Source organism: Misgurnus anguillicaudatus, unplaced genomic scaffold, assembly GCF_027580225.2.
Source record: "Misgurnus anguillicaudatus unplaced genomic scaffold, ASM2758022v2 HiC_scaffold_32, whole genome shotgun sequence".
Classification (NCBI taxonomy): Eukaryota; Metazoa; Chordata; class Actinopteri; order Cypriniformes; family Cobitidae; genus Misgurnus; species Misgurnus anguillicaudatus.
Genome location: NW_027395282.1, coordinates 294,678 through 314,466, shown reverse-complemented (window position 1 = coordinate 314,466; position 19,789 = coordinate 294,678). Strand labels below are relative to the sequence as shown.

The following is a 19,789-nucleotide window of genomic DNA, read 5'->3' as shown; positions in this document are numbered from 1 at the left end:
TCTTGCATACCCTACCCCCTCTCCCAGAGACACCTGATGATTGTTGACTCTGTTTGGACCTAATCAAGGTTGTCTCCACTGCAATTTGTTGTGTTAACGCTTTAACATCCTGCGGACTGAGGCACCGAGATTTGGATGCCGGGCGAAGCGACTCTCTCAAGGCCTACACACACACAAACTCTTACACACACACACACACACACACACACACACACACACACACACACACACACACACACACACATATATATGCAATCACCACCCAGTACCCAAATCCCTCGCCTTCGGCGCTTTGTACCCCCCAGCCAGACAGACGGGTCTGTGACCAGCGCCGAATAAAGGGCTGCAGGACTGAATGGCTGCTTGCCTGCGCTGGGCTATCTCAAACCCCCATTCCCACATATCATGTTGCAAGTCGTGTGTTGTTCATGTTGTAAGGTGTACTGACTATGTGCTTATGTTGCTGAGGTGTTTTTTCCCTGTTCCCAAACTGTACTCCTTTTGGAGCATAGTCTGGGTTTTTTTTCTCCTCCCCTCCCTCATGTAATGCTGTACTTCTTCTAAATGCTCTGTCGACCTGTTCTGTCTACCCACCTTGTTTTTATGTATTGTATGTATGGACAGGTTGATGGCTACAATTTCGTTGTACTTGTACAATGACAAATAAAGCATTATCTTAACTAAATTACATTTAAACCCATTCAATTTTATTTGACTAAAACAAGACTAAATTAAAAATACAATTCAGATGACTAAAATATGACTAAAACTAAACTGCATCTTAGTGAAAAGACGAAAAAACGAATATAAAACCCAGTACACGTCTTTCGTAAAGTCTTTAACTTTTATGAGTTTTCTGGTGTGACACTAAATGGTGACTTCGAGTGAAACTCTTCCCACAAACACTACAGTGATAAGGTTTCTCTCCAGTGTGAATTCTCTCATGATTTCTCAAATGATATCTTCTAATAAAGCTCTTTCCACATTGAGAGCACATGTAAGGTTTCTCTCCAGTGTGAATTCTCTCATGGACTCTCAAATGAGTTAAAGTAGTGAAGCTCTTTTTACAGTGAGAGCAGGCGTAAGGTTTCTCTCCAGTGTGAACTCTCTCATGGGTTTTTAATGTAAATGACCGAGCAAAAGTCATCTCACAATGAGAGCATTTGTAAGGTTTTTCACCTGTGTGAGTTCTCTGGTGTGACACTAAACCGCCATGTCCACTGAAACTCTTCCCACAAACATTACAGTGATGAGGTTTCTCTCCAATGTGAAATCTCTGATGAACTTTAAAAGCACTTGAAGTAGAGAAGCTCTTTCCACAGTAAGAGCAGACATGAGGTTTCTCTCCAGTGTGAACTCTCTGATGAACTGTAAAAGCACTTGAAGTAGTGAAGCTCTTTCCACAGTAAGAGCAGACATGAGGTTTCTCTCCAGTGTGAACTCTCTCGTGGGTTTGTAAGTGACTTAATCGAGCAAACGTCTTCCCACACTGAGAGCATTTGTAAGGTTTTTCACCTGTATGAGTTCTCTGGTGTACAACTAATTGTCTATGTTGATAAAAAGTCTTCTCACAAACATTACAGTAATAAGGTTTCTCTCCAGTGTGAGTTCTCTCATGAATTCTCATAGAACCTAAATCAGAGAAGCTCTTTTCACAGTGAGAGCAGGCGTAAGGTTTCTCTCCAGTGTGAATTCTCTTGTGGACTTTTAAGGAATATAACCGAGCAAAAGTCTTCTCACAGTGAGAGCATTTGTAAGGTTTCTCACCTGTATGAGTTCTCTGGTGTGACACTAAACTGCCTGGACGACTGAAACTCTTCCCACAAACATTACAGTAATAAGGTTTCTCTCCAGTGTGAACTCTCTGATGAATTTTAACAAAACTTGGATCAGAGAAGCTCTTTCCACACTGAGAGCAGACGTAAGGTTTCTCTCCAGTGTGACTTCTCTCATGGACTTTCAAGGAACCTGAATGAGCAAACGTCTTCTCACACTGAGAGCATTTGAAAGGTCTTTCACCTGTATGAGTTCTCTGGTGTGACACTAAATGGCTATGTAGACTAAAATTCTTCCCACAAACACTGCAGTGATGAGGTTTCTCTCCAGTGTGAACTCTCAGATGTTTTCTCATTGAACCTGAATCAGTGAAGCTCTTACCACAGTGAGAGCAGACATAAGGTTTCTCTCCAGTGTGAACTCTCTCATGGATTCTCAAATGAGATAAATCAGTGAAGCTCTTCTCACATTGAGAGCAGACGTAAGGTTTCTGTCCACTGTGAACTCTCTCATGGGTTTTTAAGTTACTTGACTGAGTAAACGTCTTCTCACACTGAGAGCATTTGTAAGGTTTTTCACCTGTATGAGTTCTCTGGTGTGAAACTAAATTGGCATGTTGTTTAAAACTCTTCCCACAAACATTACAGTGATGAGGTTTCTCTCCCGTGTGAACTCTCTGATGGATTCTCATATGAGATAAATCAGAGAAGCTCTTTCCACAGTGAGAGCAGACGTAAGGTTTCTCTCCAGTGTGAAGTCTCTCATGGGTTTTTAAGTGACTTGACTGAGTAAACATATTCCCACACTGAGAGCATTTGTAAGGTTTTTCACCTGTATGAATTCTCTGGTGTGACACTAAATGGTCATGTTTATTAAAACTCTTCCCACAAACACTACAGTGATGAGGTTTCTCTCCAGTGTGAACTCTCTGATGAACAACAAGATTGTCTTTGGAGTTGAAACATTTGTCACATTGACTGCACTGATACGGTCTCTCACTGGTGTGTAAACGCATGTGTTTCCTCATGAGTTTTTTATGTCTGAATCTCTTCTCACAGTGAGGACACTTGTATGGTTTTTCTTCTGTGTGAATTCTCTGATGAACAGGACTTTGTTTGCTGCTGCAGTGGTTAGGCTTTTCATCACTGTTTGTCCTCATGTGGCGTTTCTGATGAGATAAGAATTTTGACGACTTCTTGTCTGCGTGCTCTTCTGAATGAAGTTTCTTCTTTTGTAAGGTAGTAAAGCTGATCTCAGATCTGGTGAAGAGTTTCTGTTCTGTGTGTTTTCTCTCATGTCTCTTTAAATGTCTCTGTGAGCTGAATGTCTTTCCACAGGTGATGCAGGAAAGAGTTTGTGCTGTCCGTCGCTCTTTTGATGTTGAGGACGTTTCTCCATCAGAACATGATTCACTCTTCTCATCTAAAAGAAACATCATAAAACATTAAAATTCTCTTTTCACTTTTAAGCTCTATTCATACGGTAATGGTTTATGTAACAACTGAGCCAGATCAGAAACACAAAAACTTCTTATATTTCATAAATATAAGTGCAGACCCTCACTCAAAAAGCAGGCTAAGCCCAGGGGTCCATAACACTACCCCCAACTGCTTTAACACTTCAAAACAGAACAGATCTCCCGTGACTATGGCAACACATCAAGATTAAGGTTTTACGACCACAAAAGAATGTGGGAGATTTTGGGACAGACAAAGAAACTTTCTATTTAGTCATGCATGTATTCACTTATAAATGTATCATGGAAATGTCTTAATGAACTACTTCTAATCTCATCATGGATTATGTTCTTGTTGTTTATGTTATATTAGTATATTAACCCAAACTAGTTTAAATGAAGGTTTAGTATAACTTACTTAATCTAAATCATATCTAGTCCTTGTTTGGTATCTATGTGATCTATTTTTGATATCCTGAATGATAATATGCATTCTTCACAGCTTAAAAACCCCTAGCTAAGAACACACCGGGTGTTCTGAGTTGATTTCTGAGGTCTTCTTATGCGAGATGGAGTTCTGAAGTGGGAGTTGTTATCTGAGTTCTAATCTGAGTTGTGTGTGTGTGGAGCACACACATCTCTTAAGTTTTTCTTTCTGGATACATTTGAGTTCTTTCAGGACTCTCATCAGAATGAGGATACGAAACTAGACGTTTCCAGCGTACCTCTAAGTTTGTGCCAGGCCTTGGCCTTGTCTTTTCATTTTTCCAAGGATCATCTGCATCAAGCTGGTTTCTCTCTCATCAATCCTTTCAGCCAAGATCAACGGAAGCCTCACCAAACTACATCAGGACACTTTCTTTTAATGGGCAAGACATGCAAGTATCATACTTAGTCTTCTCCACTGATGCTAGTTTTCCGGTTTTTGTCAGAAAGTATTTTTCTGTGCTGTCTGCTGTTTTCCAGTTTCCAGCCTGAAACATTCACCAGCATTAAAGGACTATTTGATTTTTCCATAGACTTTGCCAACATTGAGGATTATTCTGTTTTGCTCCTAAGACTTTGCCTGCATTGTGGATGATCTGTATTTCATCTAAGACATTGTCTACTTTGTGGATTAACTATTTTTGCCACCAGCTCTCCATCGAGTGGACTAGGAGCTCAGGGGTTCTCTCCACCATTTGTCCGTTGCCTGGGCTTCCCATTAATTCTGCTCTCTCTCTCTCTCTCTGTCGCAGCTCCAGCTGCGTTGCTGCCTATAGCGCTGTCCAGCATGTCTATTGAGGTTGGCTGCCGTGGTCCAGCACTGCTGGTTAAATTTCCACGGCATATCTACGTCGCAGACTGTGCCCAGTGTGTCCTTTGGAGTTGGTTGCCGTGGTCCAGCACAGCTGGTTAAATTTCACGGTGTATTTACATCACAGACTGTCACTCTGTCCAAGTTGCTTCCGTGATGCGACGCTCACGGAAGCGGTCTACGAATTTCACCCCGTGCCTTAATTGCCGGGGATATCCTCATCTGGTGGCTAAAGTGGAACATCCTCATCTGGTGGCTAAAGTGGAACGTCCTCATCTGGTGGCTGAAGTCATTTATCTCTCTCTGTGAACATTCCTCATCTGGTGGCTGAAGTCATTTATCTCTTTCTGTGAATTTTCAATAAATAACTTCTGCATTGTAATCTATCTGTCCTTTGTCGTTCCTAACAGGACAAACTTGCCAAGAATGGATTCCACGGAGGATAATTCACTGAAGACGCCGCTCGCACAGCAAGGTTCCTGGTTGGGGCAACACACTGCTCAGCTTACATCCACTGCCCAGGAGGTGGACGATCTTACTGCACGGGTGGCGGAGCTTTACTCTCGTCTCGATCAGGTCCGTCGTGATACCACTTCATCTATGCTACCGTATGCTATCCACCACCTTATGACGGTGATCCGTCTTCCTGCCGGGCTTTTCTGTCCCAATGCTCACTCATTTTTGCTCTCCAGCCCCGCCGTTATGCCTCAGAATGCACTCGGGTGGCTTACGTCATTACGCGCCTGGTTGGCAAGGCCCGCGACTGGGAGACTGCTGTCTGGGATGCCCAAGACCCCTGTTGCAGATCTTTTGAAATGTTCCGAGAGGAAATGGAGAGACTTTTTGACCGCGCTGTGCGTGGGGATGCCGCCGCTGCTCAACTGGTGCGGCTAGTTCAAGGTAGATCCTCAGTCACTGAATATGCCATCGAATTTAAGACCTTAGCGGCTGGCTGTCGTTAGAACAAGGATGCTCTCCGTGCCCAGTTCGTCGATAGATTGGCTGATGGTATTCAAGACAAGATCGCTACGCACGAGCTTCCCCATTCACTGGAGGGTATTATCGATCTAGCTCTCAGAGTTGAAGCACGGAGGCTACTCCGTAATCAACGACGCTCTCTTCGTCAACGCACCATTCCCTCTCATCCTATTTGTTCAGAGGCCGTTTCCAGTTCTGCCTTCGTCGAGTCTGAACCCATGCAAGTTGGGGTCTTCGTCTGTCAGAGAGAGAGAGAGAGAGATTGACGACTCCGTAATAATCTTTGTCTCTATTGTGGGAAGTCCGGGCACATAGCCAGAACCTGTCCGGTAAAAGGGTCCGCCCATCAGTGAGGACGGGAGTCCTGGTGGGCGCCAATGTTTCCAAATTCTCCCCGACTATGTGCACACGACTACCAGTGAGATTGTCCTACGCCGGGCAGGATCATTCCACCGTCGCTCTTCTAGACTCCGGTGCTGAGGGAAACTATTGACGAAGAACTGGCCCGTGCTTGGGGTCTTCCTGTCGTTCCACTCCAGTCGCCACTTGATGTTTGGTCTCTCCGAGGGCAGCAGATGGCACAGATCACACATTGCACATCTCCTGTGAGTTTGTTCATTTCTGGTAATCATCGTGAGAAGATTGTGCTGCATCTTCTGCATGCTTCTATCTCTCCCATCATTTTGGGACATGCGTGGTTGGCGCAGCACAATCCTCACGTTGATTGGCAACGTAGTGTAGTGTTATCTTGGTCTCAGTCTCAGTCTTGTCATGTTTCGTGTTTGGGTTCTGCGGCTTCTCTTTCTGTGTCTTCTCTTCCTCAGGTACCGATTTGATGGGAGTCCCGGCGGTATATGCAGACATCGGCCAGGTCTTCAGTAAAGCCCGGGCCACCTCCCTTCCTCCTCACTGGCCTTATGATTGTGCCATCGATCTCCTCCCAGGTACTTCTTCGCCTAAAGGTAGACTTTATTCTCTTTCCGGTCCAGAAATAGAGGCAATGGACCAATATATTAATGATGCTTTACGTGCTGGTCTCATCCGTCCCTCCACCTCGCCCACTGGGGCAGGGTTTTTCTTTGTTAAAAAGAAGGACTGCTCCCTTCGTCCCTGTATTGATTACAGAGGTCTTTATGACATTACTGTTAAGAATAGGTACCCCCTGCCTTTAATGTCTACTGCTTTTGAGCTTTTACAGGGAGCACAGTTCTTTACCAAGCTCGATTTGCGTAATGCCTATCATTTGGTGCGCATAAGAGGGGGCGATGAATGGAAGACAGCGTTTAACACCCCCTCTGGACACTTTGAGTACTGCGTTCGGCCGTTCGGGCTCAGGCTCTGGTTAACGACGTGTTGAGAGACATGATTGACAAATTTGTCTTTGTGTATTTAGATGATATTCTCAACTTTTCTCCCTCTATGCAGGAACACACTCGGCACGTTCGCAGAGTCCTTCAGAGGCTTCTGGAGAACCAGTTATTTGTTAAGGCGGAGAAGTGCGAGTTCCACAAGAGGTCATTTTCGTTCCTGGATTTTGTGATAGCCGCTGGTGAGATACGTCCTGACCCAGTCAAGATTAAAGCAGTTGCTCAATGGCCTGTCCCCATTGCCATAAGGAGCTGTTACGTTTCTTGGGGTTCACCCATTTTTACCGGCGATTCATCCAAAACTACAGCCAGGTCGCTCAGCCACTTACGGATCTCACCTCAACCAAAGTAAAATTTGAATGGAATGAGAGGGCTCAGGAGGCCTTAGATAATTTAAAGTCCAGATTTATCTCTGCTCCTATTCTCTCTATTCCAGATCCTGCTGCGCAGTTTATCGTTGAGGTGGATGCTTCTGATGTTGGGGTAGGCCCGTTTATCTCAACGGTCTTCCAAGGACGGAAAGGTGCATCCTTGCGCCAATTTCTCACACAGACTTAACCCAGCCGAACGCAACTACGACATAGGTAATCGGGAGCTGCTGGCGGTTAGCCTTGGAGGAGTGGCGTCACTGGTTGGAGGGATCCTCAGAGCCCTTCCTGGTCTGGACGAATCATAAAAATCTCAAATATATCCGTTCAGCCAGGAGGTTGTCATCGCGTCAGGCTCGTTGGGCACTCTTCTTTGACCGATTTAACTTCACCCTCTCGTACCGGCCTGGCTTTAATGAACACTAAGCCTGATGCCATTTCTCGCATGTTCGATAATCCCGAGCCCACCAGAGATGAAACCATTCTCCCGGAGGGGCGAGTGGTAGGTTCACTGCGCTGGGGAATCGATTTACCTAGTTCTAAAGGTAACACAGTAATTCTGACTGTAGTTGACCGCTTCTCCAAAGTGGCTCATTTTGTTCCCCTGCCCAAGCTTCCCACTGCCAAAGAAACAGCTCAAGCCATGATTGAACACGTCTTTCGCTTACACGGTCTGCCCACAGACGTTGTTTCAGATAGGGGTCCTCAGTTTATGTCTCGTTTCTGGCAGGAGTTCTATAAGCAGATCGGCTCCACTGCCAGCCTGTCTTCAGGTTATCACCCTCAGACCAATGGGCAATGCGAACGGGCTAATCAGGATCTTGGTCGAGCGCTCTGCTGTCTGACATCTCAGTATCCGAGCTCCTGGTGCCAACAGTTACCCTGGGAAGAATATGTTCATAACTCCCTTCCGACGGCCTCCCTTAAAATGTCTCCTTTTGAGGCTTCCATGGGATTTCAGCCCCCTCTTTTCCCTTCACAAGAACCCGAAGCGACTGTTCCATCTGCTCTTGCCTTTGTTCAACGTTGCAAACGCACCTGGAGGAGGGCTAGAGAAACTCTGATCCAAGCATCCAGACGGACCAAAGTCACGGCTGACCGCCATCGTCGACCCGCGCCCCGCTTTATTTGTGAGCAAAAGGTATGGCTTTCATCTAAGGATCTGACGCGGCGCTTACGGAAGCGGCCTACGAATTTTACCCCGTGCCTTAAAGGAATAGTCTACTCATTTTCAATATTAAAATATATCATTACCTTAACTAAGAACTGTTGATACATCCCTCTATCATCTGTGTGCGTGCACGTAAGCGCCGGAGCGCGCTGCGACGCTTCGATAGCATTTAGCTTAGCCCCATTCATTCAATTGTACCATTTAGAGATAAAGTTAGAAGTGACCAAACACATCAACGTTTTTCCTATTTAAGACGAGTAGTTATACGAGCAAGTTTGGTGGTACAAAATAAAACGTAGCGCTTTTCTAAGCGGATTTAAAAGAGGAATTATATTTTATGGCGTAATAGCACTTTTGTGAGTACTTCGACTCCGCGCAGTAACACCCTCCCTCTCCCATTATGAGAGTGAGAAGGGGAGCGGACTTTTCAGGCGAGTCGAAGTACTCCCAAAAGTGCTATTACGCCATAAAATATAGTTCCTCTTTTAAATCCGCTTAGAAAAGCGCTACGTTTTATTTTGTACCACCAAACTTGCTCGCCACGTGATCGGATCGGGACATCGCTAATTAGTTAAGGTAATAACATATTTTCATATTGAAAATGAGTAGACTATTCCTTTAATTGCCAGGGATATCCTCATTTGGTGGCTAAAGTGGAAGATCCTCATCTGGTGGCTGAAGTAATTTATCTCTCTCTGTAAATGAGTAGCCTAACTATATAAAATCATACCTGTTTGAGAGACGGAGATGCGCACCTGTCAATCAGCTATTACATAACATTGCGAGGCCAGAGATGAATGTGCTCATAAATGGGAGTAATATGGAATAATGCGTGCATCTTTGAATAACTGTAAGAATTTTTCATTTAAATATAATTTTGTCATATAAAGTTTTGAGAGATAATAACGTTTTTTCCACTGTTATTGCTTATTTATTGTAATGTGTTTGGCGCATTTACCTCAGAGTTTATTTCAATTCGACCGCATATGTACTGCAATAAACAGGCATTCGGCGGCGCAGCTTTTTACATCAAAGGCTGACAGGCCATTTATATATAATAACCAAATATTTTTCTTTGAACATGAAGCAGTGTTATTGTCTATGTTTGTGTACAGATTCCAGTTACACACAATTAAGTATTATGGTGCAAACAACAAAAAATGTCATGTCCATGTATGTGAACACACCAAGTATTAGGAGGTTAAACAGGAACCAACCCAACTATTAGGTTATTTGAAGGGTCAAGACCGACTCTGTTGGCCTTCAAATAGAGTCGAGTCCAAGTCAAGACCGAGTCTTTGTGGAATAAAGTCTGAGTCAAGACCAAGACCATAAAAACATGTCAGTTTTCATATTCATGATTTAATATCACCCCAGTTAATAATCAACAGTTAGGTCTACAGACTGAACGGCCTCTTTAACGTTTACAACAATAATCAAATAAATATAAAACTAAATATAAATCTTTCTGCCTACCGGAATGTTATATATTTGACAGCAGACGCAGGGAGCAGAGAAGGGGAGGGAGGGACGCAAATAGACAGCGGGCCGGGAGTTTGAAAACTGACCTAAAGCCTGGATAAACAGCACGATTATTGGCTGTCCCAGACGAAAGATTGTCATCGTGAAACAATCGTTGTGATTTCTGTAATCGTAGCTCTTCATCGGTGGTCCTATGTCGTACAGTGAGAGAGGTTCAAAAACTGCTGTTTTTCCGGTCTTGCGTCCAAAGATAGCCTATGATAGTTTTCTGACAGTGTCAGAAATTCAGCATGATCACCGCACAGTGTGTTTGCTGCTACGATCTCCGTACTGGTATTTGTTTACCAGGGGCACATGCTGTTGACGTTGCGCTAACATGTGACGCAGTCGCCGAAGCTTCCGTGTCATCATCGTACAGTCTACACGCCTGTTGTACCAGAGTTTAAATGATCCATGTCGCACAGTGTGATAAGGTAATGATCTTAGGAGTGAAAAATCCTGCAGTGTATTCAGGGCTTTAGACATGAACAATTGTGTTTACAAGAATATTTGCATAGACAGACAGTGGTGTTTTTGTGTGTAATAAAAAAGGGAATAAAAATTTGCACAACTGTGTGCATGCTGTATAAATTCAATATAATTGTATGAATTAAATATAAGTAGTTTTAGAGCTACAGAAGTGATTTTCTCTTTGTCTCTTGTTGTTGATTAACATTAATAACACAGGCTGTTTCTCAATTCCAAGAACACAAAGAACAGACTTGCATTCTTGTGGAGATCGGTCTTGCCAGGCGACCTTGGAAGAACGAACTCAGGAGGTCGCAAGCACAGAACGCACTAGTGATAATTGAAATGTGTGCGATCTTCCTGTTGGTCACCTGACCTCTACCATTATTTTGCCGCGATGACTTCTGGGGCGTTAAGTGATTTCAGTGATTATGCACTTTTGAGTGTGCACACACACAGACGGAGGGCGAATTCCATAAACATAGTTAACAGCATAAACATAAAGAGAAAAGTGTTTTGTTGCTTTTCAGTGCTGTATTTTCCAAATGTATTTTAAATGGACTACAGTATGAGACACAGCAGCACAACTCTCTCTAAGGAGAACACATCAAGAGTTTTCTGCCCTTAAGTAAAGGTTTTCATAAGGAAGAAGATGTCTTTAAGAGGGAGATATGTTGCTGTGATATTTCTGTGCAGAATGGGATCCCTGTGTGAGACAACCTATGAGAACAAAAGCTGCCTGGCAACTGATGATTCTGCAATAGCCATTGCTATCTGTGTGTGGTACTGAATCCTGAGCTCAGTAAAGCTTGCTAACTTGCTAATACATTGATTAATAAACTAATATTTACTCATCTACTATTTGGCTACGGACCGGTCATTGAACTGGGGTGGACTTAGAGATAAAAGTTGAACAGTCTCTATACAATTATTAATTAATTATTTTGAAAAGACAACAGAAGAAACTTACCCGAAGGAATAAAATCATTGTCACTGTCGAAATCATCATAACAGTCTTCTTCCTCTTCTATGGTTTCTCTTCTCATCTTCATCATGAGGTTCCTGCAGTCGATGAGTTTGACTGAACACATCTTGAGTTTGGTCTGCAGGATCTGCTGTTGTTCTCCAGCGTTACAGACAGAATTCAGAGACTCTGTGGAGGTTTGATCAGTAGATTCCTCATCCTGTAAACCCTCATCAGTTTCTTCTGATTTCATCATCAACATCTCAACACTAAAATACACAGAGATAAGAATTTGTTTACAGAAAAGCACCAAACACAAAACAAAACTGATGTAAACACAGCGGTTGATGCTCGTGTCTCTTCATTCCATAAATATGTACACTAGATGTCGCCTTGGCTACGGCAGTCCATTGGACGGAATGCGTCAAATAGAGCCGCCATCTTGAAACATAGGAATCCCACAATAAGCGTCATTATAGGCAATGGTGTAATGGAAATAAAATCACCATAAATTGTCATGAATGCGATTTTCTTGGTTTTCTTTTGGTTCATTTCAACAGTCAGACATGTATTTAGCATTGAGTCCAGAAAAAAATTAAGTTGTGATATTATGAAAATCTACTTTTTCTAAATATAATGCATAGTGCTAGTAGCCCTAACATCCATATGCAGCATAAAAGTCCGGCATCGTCCATGAATTCGAAGTACATAGCAGTGTTACCTAGCTACTTCCTATGACAAGACGCCTGTTCTAAGATGGCGACGGGTTTGACGTATGCTTAGACTTACACTTGGTATTAACTCTTTCACCGCCAGCGTTTTTAAAAAAAGTTGCCAGCCAGCGCCAGCGTTTTTCATGATTTTCACCAAAGTTTAATGCCTTCCAGAAAATGTTCTTCTTTAAACATATAAACATACAATATACCAAATGAAAGAACAGACCCTCTGCTTTCAAACAAAAAAAACATTTCATCCTACCTTTAGTGGTTCTTTTGTAATCAGCTTTTGAATATGGGTAGGTTTCTGCAAAAACATCACATTTTGAGCAAAAAGCAGAGATAATTCCATTCAGAGCGATCTTTAAAACAGACACAGACATGCAGCAGCTTGCCATAGGGCAGTGTTTCCCAACCCTGGTCCTCGGGCACCCCCTCCCAGAAAGTTTTAGATGTCTCCTTATTAAACACACCTGATTTAACTCATCAGCTTGTTAGGGACACGTCTTTACCATTTTGGAAGGAGGCTAATGAGTCGAGTCAGGTGTTTTAAATAAGGAGACATCTAAAACTTTCTGGAAGGGGGTGCCCGAGGACCAGGGTTGGGAAACACTGCCATAGGGCAATGCTTCCGGGTTTAAAAAGTTGTGGAAGGGCACCACCTGGTGGATAATAGCGGTATTGCAGAAAGACGGAAAATCTCGTCATTGGCGGGGAAGTGTTTTCTCTTAATTGACGAGATATCTCGTCAATGGCGGTGAAAGAGTTAAGATGTGTTTTCATCGATCGGATCACAAGTGGACGAGAGAGACACGTTTACACCTGGTATTTAAATCCGTCTCTTTTCTCCACTTTCGACCGCTTCTGTCCCAAATACTGTGAGGGGGTGGTCTGTCGAGACGGGGGGCGAGTCTCTCCGCTGTTTTAAGTTATGATGAGTTTATATGGACGCAAACTAACATTATGTCGGAGTCCACTGCTTGTCTTGTAAGTAAATATGCTGCACAGTGTTTTGTACATGTATATGTTAGAGCATTCTCTGATATTTCAGCACAATTGATGAAATAGGATTGTGCAACTTTCACACGCTTGCAAAATGAAACTGCGGAGATGAGCTGCTTTAGTTTTATCAATGAAAGGCTAAAAATAGCGCTGTACAACGTGTGTTCACGGCAGAAGTCAGAAAAGACGTAAAACAGTACCTCAGATTAGATAAATGGGCGGAGAGAAGGCGGTCGCGTGTGGCTGTTCGAACACATTCAACCACATGTGCGTTCCGCAACTACAAAAGCGATCCGATCGAAAGTGGTTTCGACTACCTCTGGATGTGGTTGAAAGTGGTCGAAAGTGGACGAGCTCAAAACGTTTTGAACACCGTTTACATCTGGCATTAACGTCATCACTTGTGATCTGATCGATGAAAACGCATGTTAATGCCAAGTGTAAACAGCCTCTAACGTTCCCAACACTGCATGTTGATTGATCGATACTCATCTTTGATAGATTCATACTATTCCACCATTTGATTTTTAAATTATTTGCAGTTTTTATTTGTCTCTAGTTAATTATAATAGTAATAAAGAAGGATAACTATATACTCCAAGTAGTATTAAAAGCAAAGGGAAAACAGTTGACCATTAGATTCAGGCATAATACATTTTTTAATTGTGCCACCTTAAGATTTGTACTGCCCCCCATGAAAACAATCCTGAGGGCGCCAGCCACTAGTTTGGAGGTGTACAAACCTTCACACCCCTTAAAACGAGTCTCGGGAAATTACCTTTCATAAGTAAGACTAAACCGTTGTTTCTGATTGTGTTAGATCATTAGATCACAATCCTTATAACATTATTTTGATAGAGTTGTCAACTCGAGGCAGCTAATAGCTAGAGATGTCGCTATTTAGCTATAAATGTTGATACTTAACGAGAATTGAAGGTGGATCATCAATACTATTGGTCCTCCTAGTTTTCAATCAAGAGTGTTGCGCAATTTTTTTTAAAATTGGAGAAAATCCTCCGCTACACCTTTAAGAATGTTTAATTTTTGTATAAAATTGTAACAAGTTAAGCTATATTAAATTGTTAGGGTTTCCTAAAGTGAAACATATGAGGCGGCATTGAGAGGTTGCTGAAAGTAGAGAAGGGCTTTGCATGTTATAATTTTTAGCGCTTTAAAAATTGAATGCTGACTGTCATTCTTTGCTAACCTAAAAAATTTACCTAAAAAAAATAATTTTAAAATAAAAGAAATTAAATACTGACCATTGGTGTTTTTATGCATTTTTTACATTGTGTCAATGTGGTTTATTACGAAGAGGACAGGGATTTCGATCATCAACTATTTAAGTTTTGATGAACTTCTTTCATTGCTTGTTTTGTTTTTAAGTGTTATGTGTTAAATGGTTAGTCATTACCTGCATTAGCAGTTTTTAAATGTTGATGATTATTTTAGTGCTGAAAGTGTAATAAAATTAGATAAAAAGTAGTTTAGTTAAAAAAATAAAGTAGTCCTTCATGTTTTGTGATGTTATAGATGAAAGAACTGAAAACTGATAATTACCAAACTGAAATTATGTTGCTATTATCAGTTATCATTTGTAGTCAAATATAATATATATTAAAAGTATAATTATTACATAATGAGGGACCAGTCCAGTACCCATTAAAAACCCATACTGGGGCCTGCTATATAACGTGGGCTTCATTAAGTGGGCCAATATGGATCTTCTGCAAGTTGCCCAGCTGGGTCCCACATGAGCTCCACTCAGATTCTATATCAAATTCATGTGAGCTAATCAAGGTGGGGCCACAGTTGTACTTGTAGACAAACCCATTTAGGGCCCATATACTGTATATTGGGCCACACCTTTGCAATTTTGAAATATTCCACCAGTATCGTAACACTTCACCACTCTCAATTATTTACATATTATTTTTTATTTTACAATAAGTGAGGGAGGCGAGAACCACCTGAGCAACAGAGCGGATGGTCACACGCTCACACATTCATGCTGTTTTTAAAACTTTCTGTGTCAATCAGTTCCCTAGCTTACTAGGTCATGAATTTGTGGATTAAATGATCATCCCCTGTCAGGTTTATCCTACTAATAAACCTTAACAAATTAAGACACAAATAAGGGTTTACAATTCTCGAGGGAGAGCACCAGAGAGCTGTCTCTTTCCTGATTCTCTCTCTGCGAGCCTCTTTATTTAGATGGGCTGTCACCCACAAAGATATGTGTCAAAAGCAATGATATGCGTCAAGAAATCAACACACACACACACACACACACACACACACACACACACACACACACACACATCTTATACTATGCCATAGGTGAAACAGTATGTGAATGCTAGATAAACTAAAGACTCGAATCGGTTGGAGTTATCATGATAAGAAGAACAGCACGTTTCTCCTTTAGCTCCTTTATGTTGCTGTGAGGAAGTAGCAAAGCATGAGGTATAAAGAAGAAACACATCCATAAATGATAATAAAACAATCATTTTCTGCCCCTTTTTCTAAGCAAATGTTTAAATATGCGTCACCTTTACTAATCGATTGCACCTTTGAGTATTATACATCAATTATCGCCTGAATCTTAAAACAATATTTTGTGACCTAGAACTGTTATCTTGAGAAACGGCTATTACATATTAAGTTATTATGAGATTTAAAACAAACAGCTGAAAGGGTTAACTGTCATTCTGAGCTTTACGTCTGTGGTGGAAGAAAGTAATTTAGTTCTTCACAAAGAGACTTTTAAAATGAGCGATTCAGCAGGAGGAAGTGAATATAACGTTATTTAAAACACTATATGATGAACCTCCGACCGAAACATTACTTTAATTTAAGGGAACTCCCCGATTTAGCTCAAAGGTAACAATTAGTACAATTAACTGTAATTAATTATACATAATGATAAGGTTTTAACTGATTTTACAGAATTAATAATAACAAGTAATTAATTAATGCATTCGTCAAGCAAATAGTCTTATCACAGTTCTACATTAAATTACATGTTAAGACAAATAAAAGTAGGTCCTACGACATGTGAACAGCAGTTTCATTTTGTTAACACGTGAGGCGTTTCAGACCACGCATTTTGTAAATAATAGACAATAACATAAATAAAGATTCACATTTTATAAACATAAAACTACACACCTTGTTCCGCTCACCAAGGGGTGAAAAATTTCAATATGATGCTGCTTGCAATACTCGCTGACTTGGTAATCAAAGAAGTAAAATATAGAGCTGCACAGACGGACAGGACAACACGAGCAGAGAGAAAAACTTTTTGCCGTTATAGAAGGTATGCGTTGACGTCACTTTTCCACGTGACCCCGCCCTGTTGAGTGGCAAACGTTCAACAAAATGGCTGGTTTTCATAGCGGGTGCTGCGAACATGCTAGTAAAACGGACTATTATCAGCTTACATTGAATTTAGTTGGCCTTGATAGCAGAGGTGGACAATACTACATTTTCCAAGCATCTGTGCTTTATTAGGGTGTTTGTATTGGGAAAAGTTTTACTTCACTACATTCTAAAGCATATAATCATACTGTGTATTTTTTAATATTGCATATTAAAATGTATTTAATATCTAATTACATTAAAATAATATTAAATTTTAAATGTAAAACAAAAACGTATTATTTATGAAATGTTATAGAATAAAAATTATGATAATATGCTTTGGAATGTATGGTTTCCAAAAAAAAAACACGGATAAAACACAAATAATTGAAAAATACTTTTAAGTAGAAAGTAAAACCTCTGCTTGATAGTGACCCTAGCAACTTACCCACCTGTGGTCTGTGGCATGAACAATCAATTTATTTCTTCTTTCGGTGTTTTATGGCAGTCTGTAAAACGATAGCTCTGAATTCTTGTTAATCTGTTAGTACAGTCTATCGCACAACAGCTTTTTCCCATTTAGACGCGTTTTCACCGTGTGTGCGTTGTTGTCACGCTGTACTCAAATGCTGCCGCTCTGTCTTTTGCCACTCAGTGGGCGAGACCGCAGTCCCTCTCGCCGACGGTGACGTCATGTGCATACCTTCTATTCAACGGTTAGTTCACCAAAAAATAAAAATTCTGTCATCATTTACTCACAAATAACATCAAACTTGTGCCATGATCGTACTGTTAAGGAAACCAAAGTGCCCAAAAGTGTTAAAAATTTTTAATTTATTATTTTTTAAATAATTTTAAGGAAAATAATAGGGGTTCGCACCTCAGTGCTCAGACCCTAATTAAAACAGAAAAGATAAACTTTTCCAGAAAAGTACAGTAAAAAAATCAAGAAAATATAAACCTTATGGAACTATAGATTTAGGAAAATTATACAAGAAATCTTCTATAACAGGAATCATGAACAAATTAAATACCTTACATTAAGGACATTAATGAATCTAGCTTAAGGTATAAAAGAGAAGAAAATTAAAATCAAATTATAGCAGCACCTACAAAAGATTTCACTTCATTATCATTAGGATGGAGAGGAAAAGGTACCAGAATAGATTGATACAGGAAATCACTACAATAGAATTTCCTCAGTGAAGGCCCTGCCCATCAGATAATCTCTAACCCCACATACATTTACCAAATCTGCTGATGCTGTGTTTGCCCCTCTGACATTTACATATTAAGCCAACTCAACAATTGGTTTGTTTTAGCTCAGTAGAAACAGGAAATTTATGCACACATGCACAGCATCTGGAGAAAATGGGGTTCAAAATCAAACTGGAAAAGAGCTTTCTTACCCCAACACAACTGAAGGCGCTTTTAAGCATAACACTCTTCTCCAACAGGGTCACGCGTGCTTGTGGTCAGGAAGCGCAGGGATCTCGTTTAAGCAGGGCCGTGCACAGGGGGGTGGCCCGGTGGCTAGAGCAACTGCCCCTCTGCCCTAATCGGCTGAGGTGCCCCTCTCGCCAACCCCAGTCAAAGTGTTCTATTACCGCTCGTCTAAAGATCCACTGTTTCTGGTAATCCACTTCGTGATTTCCCGCCCGCTCCACAGCATCTCTCACATTCTGTGTCCACTCTTTGAAGGGCGAAGACGACAGTTTGTTGTATTAACAGGTAGATTCATTACATTACCTCAGCTGTTGAGCTGCTCAATTAGTAATTTGGTAGTTTGAAGCCGAGAGAGGTCGTGTTTTATATTTATTTTTGCCCGCTTGTGTTCTCGTGATCACTACTTAATTTTCTCGTTATCTTTTAGCTTTAATCACATCAAAAGAATACAACTTTTGTTATGACATAACAAAACTCAATAGAACATAATTTTTAGACAGCAAAAGCATATTTAGCAAATTAGCATGGATGAACAAATGAGATTTTACTTCAGGGATTCGCTTAAGATGAAACAGATTTGCCAATAATTGACCATTTGATAGCGCGGTGAATTTAGGGACCGTCTTTAAAGTACTCTATATACGTTTCTACTTTAAACAGCATTAAAATGGAATAACTTAAAGTCAACAAACAGTCACAAAACCAACTGTAAAGTGTTCGTGGTTGTCAACTATAATGCACACTTTTTTTTAGATGTTTTATATTTATTCAAATAAACTGTTAAATACTATTGAAGATAGAAACGTACACAGTGCACTTTAGAGATGGTCCCTAAATTCACGAACATCAAACTTTATTGGCCCTGTCCCAAATGGCACACTCCGGACTTGTGGTCCTCCTCAGAGTCCACACTTTGATGACATCACGTAGTCCAGACTTTAGGGACCCTTGATGGGAGTCCACGTGGGTGCACCGGAGTTGTATTTTGGGACACAGGTCCTGTCCCAAATGGCACACTCCGGACTTGTGGTCCTCCTCAGAGTCCACACTTTGATGACATCACGTAGTCCAGACTTTAGGGACCCTTAATGCGAGTCCACGTGGGTGCACCGGAGTCGTATTTTGGGACAGACTCGAGCATCACACCGGAAATAGGTAGAGAAGTTGCCCGTCAGTGTGAACTCCTCCCTTCCGTCGTCTGATTGGTCTGATTGCTCTTTCGCAAGGACTTCTGGGTTGGTAAAGTGCGCGAAGCCTGCAGCAGTGCGGGCTTCGCTGAAGACCGCATCAAGGGGGCAAAGGAGGCGCTGATGAGCACACTTCAAAGCGTAAAAATGACAGATGGGACACCCTACGGACTTGTGGACTAAGCGAGCACGCGCAATTTAAGGCCACGAGACCGAAAGTCCACATGAAGTGCGCCATTTGGGACAGGGCCACACTTGAGCATCACACCGGAAATAGGTAGAGAAGTTGCCCGTCAGTGTAAGCTCCTCCCTTCCGTCGACTGATTGGTCTGATTACCCTTTCGCAAGGACTTCTGGGTTGGCAAAGTGCGCGAAGCCTGCTGCAGTGCGGGCTTCGCTGAAGACCGCATCAAGGGGGCAAAGGAGGCGCTGATGAGCACACTTCAAAGCGTAAAAATTACAGATGGGACACCCTACGGACTCGTAGACTAAGCGAGAACGCGCAATTTAAGGCCAGAAGACCGAAAGTCCACACGAAGTGCGCCATTTGGGACAGGGCCATCGTCTATCGACAATTAGCTACGCGTGGTAACGGTGAAGACTCCATATGCATCAGCAGTCCACTTCAAAATAAATGAAATATTATGGACAGGAAATTACATTATGGCATTTGGATTATTATGTCTGGATAGCGAGAAAACAACTTTTG

At 41.7% G+C, this 19,789-nt stretch overlaps 1 protein-coding gene and 1 long non-coding RNA gene across 2 annotated transcripts in view; both read right to left on the bottom strand.

The window, feature by feature from the left end:
• Positions 1-19,789, bottom strand: part of LOC141363124 (uncharacterized) — a 127,609-nt gene that overhangs the window by 68,936 nt on the left and 38,884 nt on the right. The gene's annotated exons all lie outside the window — the stretch shown is intronic.
• The window catches only part of LOC129453961 (uncharacterized), a 64,186-nt gene that overhangs the window by 22,084 nt on the left and 22,313 nt on the right, over positions 1-19,789 (bottom strand). Inside the window, 1 exon segment of the mRNA XM_073865681.1 lies at positions 821-3,198. Coding sequence (XP_073721782.1) covers positions 821-3,198 — 2,378 coding nt within the window.